This window comes from Hemiscyllium ocellatum, chromosome 11 (genome assembly GCF_020745735.1).
Source record: "Hemiscyllium ocellatum isolate sHemOce1 chromosome 11, sHemOce1.pat.X.cur, whole genome shotgun sequence".
NCBI lineage: Eukaryota > Metazoa > Chordata > Chondrichthyes > Orectolobiformes > Hemiscylliidae > Hemiscyllium > Hemiscyllium ocellatum.
This window is the reverse complement of record NC_083411.1, coordinates 40,653,685-40,659,684: the sequence shown is the minus strand read 5'-3', so window position 1 is coordinate 40,659,684 and position 6,000 is coordinate 40,653,685. Positions and strand designations below refer to the sequence as shown.

Below are 6,000 nucleotides of genomic sequence, written 5' to 3'. Positions count from 1 at the left end.
CCCCCCAACCTCACGCACCCCTCCCTCACCCCCCCACCTCACGCACCCCCCCCTCACCCCCCCAACCTCACGCACCCCCCCCTCACCCCCCCACCTCACACACTCCTCCCTCACCCCCCCACCTCACACACTCCTCCCTCACCCCCCCAACCTCACACACCCCTCCCTCACCCCCCACCCTCACGCACCCCCCCCTCACCCCCCCACCTCACGCACCCCCCCACCTCACGCACCCCTCCCTCACCCCCCCACCTCACGCACCCCTCCCTCACCCCCCCACCTCACGCACCCCTCCCTCACCCCCCCCTCCCTCACCCCCCCACCCTCACACACTCCTCCCTCACCCCCCCACCTCACACACTCCTCCCTCACCCCCCCAACCTCACGCACCCCTCCCTCACTCCGCCACCTAGAAACACTTCACCTCCCTCTCTCCCCCACGCACTTCTCCTCTCCCTTCTTCATCCTCCTTTCTCTAGAATAGTGTGGACTTGTTGGGCCGAAGGGCCTATACCCATTCTGTAGGGAATCTAATAACAATCTAATCTGAAAACTCCTCCAAATCTCTCCGGATGAGATATCTGTCGCTTTGGGACGGGCTGATGTTCTTCTCCTCTGACCTACCACGGTGTCCCGGGTCAATCCACTGAGGATCCCTTTTGAGAGGACGGGCCCGAGGAAAATAGACTCTCTCGGTCTCAGAAAGGTCCCGCCTCTCTCTCCGTCTCTCACGCCTTAGGCAATCCCGCTTCTCTCCCCTTCTCTGTCAGGCCCCGAGCCGTCCCGCTCTCCCGCACACACAGCACGAACGACCCCGTTCTCCTCCCACCTCCCAAGTTCGCCCGCTCTGATTGGCGAAACCGCGGGCCCGTCCCCACGGGCCAGTATCGCCGCTGCTGATTGGACGCGGGCGCTTCATTGGTGCCGGGGGAGGTCAAGTAAAGCTCGCCGCCATGTTAAGTGTTCCCATGGCGACGAGAAGAATCGGTGAAACGGTGAGTGTGTGAAAGGGAGACAAAATAAGAGAGGGGGATAAGCGGTGAATGAGAGAGAGAGAGAGAAAAGAGTGAGAAAGACAAAGAGATTTAAACGAGGGAAGAGGATAGGGAGAGAATGAATGCTGAAAGAGTGCGAGAGAGTCTGAGAGGTTCATCAGTGGAGTAGAGCTGACAGAGGGTAACAGTCGGAGAGGGTTTAAGAGTGAGAACTGGAGATCAGAGTCCAGATTAGAGTGGTGCTGGAAACGCACAGCAGGTCAGGCAGCATCCAAAGAGCCTTGGGAGTGTGTGGTGGTGAGGAGAGATGAAGGATGAAATAATGTGATGTTTGACTGATGGTATATTTTCTGCAATTTATAATTCGTTTCTTATGGGGATGTGGTCAAAGGTTCTGAAGGGAGATGAAAAAGCAAACAAGGGAAGCAAAGAACTTAAAATGTGTTGCTGGAAAAGCGCAGCAGTCAGGCAGCATCCAAAGAGCAGGAGAAATCAATGTTTCAGGCATGAGCCCTTCTTCAGGAATGAGAAAAGTGTGTCCAGCAGGCTAAGATAAAAGGTAGGGAGGAGGGACTTGGAGGAAGGGCGTTGGAAATGTAATAGGTGGAAGGAGGTTAAGGTGAGAGTGATAGGCCAAAATGAGAGTAGGGCGGAGAGGTCAGGAAGAAAATTGCAGGTTAGGAAGGTGGTGCTGAGTTCGAGGGTTGGGACTGGGACAAGGTTGGGGGAGGGGAAATGAGGAAACTGGAAAAATCTGAGTTCATCCCTTGTGATTGGAGGGTTACTAGGCGGAAGATGAGGCGCTCTTCCTCCAGCCGTCGTGTTGCTATGATCTGGCGATGGAGGAGTCCAAGGACCTGCATGTCCTTGGTGGAGTGGGAGGGGGAGTTGAAATGTTGAGCCACGGGGTGGTTGGGTTGGTTGGTCCAGGTGTTCCAGAGGTGTTCTCTGAAACGTTCTGCAAGTAGGTGGCCTGTCTCCCCAATATAGAGGGGCCACATCGGGTGCAGCAAATGATGTGTGTGGAGGTGCAGGTGAATTTGTGGCGGATATGGAAGGATCCCTTGGGGCCTTGGAGAGAAGTAAGGGGGGAGGTGTGGGTGCAAGGTTTGCATTTCTTGCGGTTGCAGGGGAAGGTGCCGGGAGTGGAGGTTGGGTTGGTGGGGGGTGTGGAACTGACGAGGGAGTCATGGAAGGAGTGGTCTTTTCGGAACGCTGATAGGGGAGGGGAGGGAAATATATCTCTGGTGGTGGGGTCTGTTTGGAGGTGGAGCAAATGACGATGGATGATACAATGTATATGGAGGTTGGTGGGGTGGTAGGTGAGGACTAGTGGGGTTCTGTCCTGGTGGCGGTTGGAGGGGCGGGGTTCAAGGATGGAGGAGCAGGAAGTGGAGGAGATGCGGTGGAGAGCATCGTCGACCACGTCTGGGAGAAAATTGCAGTCTTTGAAGAAGGAGGCCATCTGGGTTGTTCAGTATTGGAACTGGTCCTCCTGGGAGCATATACGGCGGAGACGAAGGAATTGGGAATATGGGATGGCATTTTTACAGGGGGCAGGGTGGGAGCAGGTATAGTCTAGGTAGCTGTGGGAGTCGGTCGGTTTATAGTAAATGTCCTTGTTGATTCGGTCGCCCGAGATAGAAATGGAGAGGTCTAGAAAGGGGAGGGAGGAGTCTGAGATGGTCCAGGTAAATTTGAGGTCGGGGTGTTAGTAAAATGGATGAACTGTTCAACCTCCCCAAGGGAGCACGAGATAGCGCCGATACAGTCATCGATGTAGCAAAGGAAAAGGTGGGGGGTGGTGCCAGTATAGCTGCGGAAGATGGTCTGTTCCACATATCCTATGAAGAGGCAGGCATAGCTGGGGCCCATGTGGGTGCCCATTGCTACTCCTTTGGTTTGGAGGAAGTGGGAGGATTGGAAAGAGAAGTTGTTCAGAGTGAGGACCAGTTCAGTCAGTCGAAGGAGGGTGTCAGTGGAAGGTTACTGGTTGGTTCGGCGGGAAAGGTAGAAGTGGAGGGCTTTGAGTCCTTCATGATGGGGGAAGGAGGTGTACAGGGACTGGATGTTGAAGGATTTCAGTGAGTCCCTCTCTCACTGCACACCCCAGGTCATCTTCTCTGCCCAGAAGCTTTTCATGGAAATCCAATCCATGTATACCTCCTTCCCCCATCACGAAGGACTCAAAGGCCTTCGCTTCTTACTTTCCTGCTCCACGAGGAGGTTGAACAGTTCATTCACTTTACCAACACCTTCCACTCCGACCTTAAATTTACCTGGACCGTCTCAGACTCCTCCCTCCCCTTCCAAGACCTCTCCATTTCTATCTCTGGCGACTGAATCAACACGGACATTTACTATAAACTGACCGACTCCCACAGCTACTTAGACTACACCTCTTCCCACACTGCCCCCTGTAAAAACGCCATCCCATATTCCCAATTCTTTTGTCTCCACCGCATCTGCTCCCACGAGGACCAGTTCCAATATCGAACAACCCAGATGGCCTCCTTCTTCAAAGACCGCAATTTCCCCCCAGATGTGGTCAACAATGCTCTCCACCACATCTCCTCCACTTCCCGCTCCTCTGCCCTTGAGCCCCGCTCCTCCAATCGCCACCGGGACAGAACCCCACTAGTCCTCCCCTACCACCCCACCAACCTCCATATATATCGTACCATCCATCGTCATTTCTGCCACCTCCAAACGGATCCCACCACCAGGGATATATTCCCCTCCCCTCCCCTCCCCTATCAGCGTTCCGAAAAGACCACTCCTGCCGTGATTCCCTCGTCAGGTCCCCACCCCCCCAACAACCCAACCTCCAGTCCCGGCACCTTCCCCTGTAACTGCAAGAAATGCAAAACTCGCGCCCACACCTGCCCCCCCCCCCTTACTTCCTTCCAAGGCCCAAGGGATCCTTCAATATCCGCCACAAATTCACCTGTGCTCCACACACATCATTTTATGGAATCCGTTGCGGCCTCTCCTATATTGGGGAGACAGGCCACCTACTTGCAGAATGTTTCTGGGACACCCGGACCAACCAACCCAACCACCCCATGGCTCAACACTTCAACTCCCCCTCCCACTCCACCAAGGACATGCAGGTCCTTGGACTTCTCCATCGCCAGACCATAGCAACAGGATGGCTGGAGGAAGAGCGCCTCATCTTCCGCCTAGGAACCCTCCAACCACAAGGGATGAACTCAGATTTCTCCAGTTTCCTCATTTATCCTCCCCCCTCTTGCCTCAGTCCCAACCCTCGAACTCAGCACCACCTTCCTAACATGCAATCTTCTTCCTGACCTCTCCGTCCCACCCCCACTCTGGCCTATCACCCTCACCTTATCACCCTCACCTTAACCGCCTTCCACCTATCGCATTTCCAACGCCCCTCCCTCAAGTCCCTCCTCCCTACTCTTTATCTCAGCCTGCTTGGCACACTTTCCTCATTCCTGAAGAAGGGCTCATGCACGAAACATCGATTTCTCCTGCTCCTTGGATGCTGCCTGACCTGCCGTGCTTTTCCAGCAACACATTTTCAGCTCTGATCTCCAGCATCTGCAGTCATCACTTTTTCTCCAAGGGAAGCAAAGAAGACAAGCAAAGAGGAATTATGAGCAAAAGTTGACTTGCCAACAAAAGAGTTCACCCAAAATCTTCTCTTGGCAAACAAGTAAAAGAGTAGTGTATTTGAATACTTTATTAAAGAGGGAGCTGCTAAACCAGACAGGGTGACTAACGAGGAAACTCTGTCACTGGGAAGGTTCAAAATTGATAAGGAGTAGGTATTGGATAAAGAGTTGGTACTTAGATGTTGACAAGGCACTGGGACTTTGAGATGCATCCAAAAAATTAGGAAGGAAGTGAGAGTGAACATAGCAGGAGCCACATAATCTTTCCTCATAGTCTTCCCTCAACTCAGGAGAGGTGCCAGAAGGCTAAAGAATTGCAAACGTGACAACCTGTTTCCAAAAAGATTGAAGGAGTAAGCTCAGCAATTATAGATTTGTTAATTAACTTCAGTGATGGGGAATCTTCTGCCAGCAATTATTTAACATAAAATTAGCACATAGGAAAAGGTGGGCTGATTAGGAAGTGTCAACACAGATTCCTAAGAGGCGAATCATGTTTAACTTGCTGGAGTATTTTGAATAGGTAACAAAAAGGTGTAAAGGTTGCCCATTCGCCACCATCTTCCTTGCCACAAGACCTCCCTGGGAAGTTTAGTTCAGTTAATTTAATAAATCTGGACTAAAAAGCGACTCTCAGTAATGATGACCAAGTAATATTTATATTAATATAAAAGCTGATCTCGTTCTTAGACATCATTGAGAGAGGAAATCTGATGTCATAAACGTGTCTGGCTGCAGACTCACAACAGTATGGTTGGCTCTGAATTTCACTCTGAAATGGCCAAACAAGTTGTTTGAGTGAAGTTAGGAATGAATAATAAGTACTATCCTACTAGTAGTGGGCGGCACGGTGGCCAAGTGGTTAGCACTGCTGCCTCATAGCGCCTGAGACCCAGGTTCAATTCCCGACTCAGGCGACTGACTGTGTGGAGTTTGCACGTTCTCCCCGTGTCTGCGTGGGTTTTCTCCGGGTGCTCCGGTTTCCTCCCACAGTCCAAAGATGTGCGGGTCAGGTGAATTGGCTATGCTAAATTGCCCGTAGTGTCAGGTATGGGTGGGTTGCGCTTTGGTGGGTCGGTGTGGAGTTGTTGGGCCGAAGGGCCTGTTTTCGCACTGTAAGTAATCTAATCTAATCTAATGTCCCATGATTGCATCAAGAAAGGTATTATTGTCATACCTTTCCTCTTTCACCTTTCTCTTTCTCTCCCCCCTCCCTCGTCTCCCCCTGCCCCACTGCCTTGTTTCACCCCTCAACTTCCTTCACATTATTTGATTTGATGCTACACATCTCAAACAGCAGTATAGAAAACTCTCAGTTTCTCCTTTGACCCATGCCTACATAGCATTGTAAGAAGATCTGTGCC

At 52.0% G+C, this 6,000-nt stretch overlaps 2 protein-coding genes across 3 annotated transcripts in view; one reads left to right on the top strand and one right to left on the bottom strand.

Annotated features, from left to right (window-relative positions):
• nup62l (nucleoporin 62 like) overlaps positions 1-844 on the bottom strand; it is a 139,302-nt gene extending 138,458 nt beyond the window's left edge. The window contains exon 1 of the mRNA XM_060832148.1: positions 625-844. The gene's annotated coding sequence lies outside the window, so the exon portion shown is untranslated. The remainder of the gene's footprint in view (positions 1-624) is intronic.
• An 84-nt stretch (positions 845-928) lies between these two features.
• The window catches only part of dnaaf6 (dynein axonemal assembly factor 6), a 66,938-nt gene continuing 61,866 nt past the window's right edge, over positions 929-6,000 (top strand). Inside the window, exon 1 of one of the 2 annotated variants that reach the window (XM_060832545.1) lies at positions 929-995. Coding sequence is in view for 1 of the 2 variants with exons in the window: in XM_060832546.1 (XP_060688529.1) it covers positions 954-995 (42 nt within the window). In the remaining variant the exon portion in view is untranslated. The remainder of the gene's footprint in view (positions 996-6,000) is intronic. The other variant, XM_060832546.1, reaches the window with a different exon arrangement.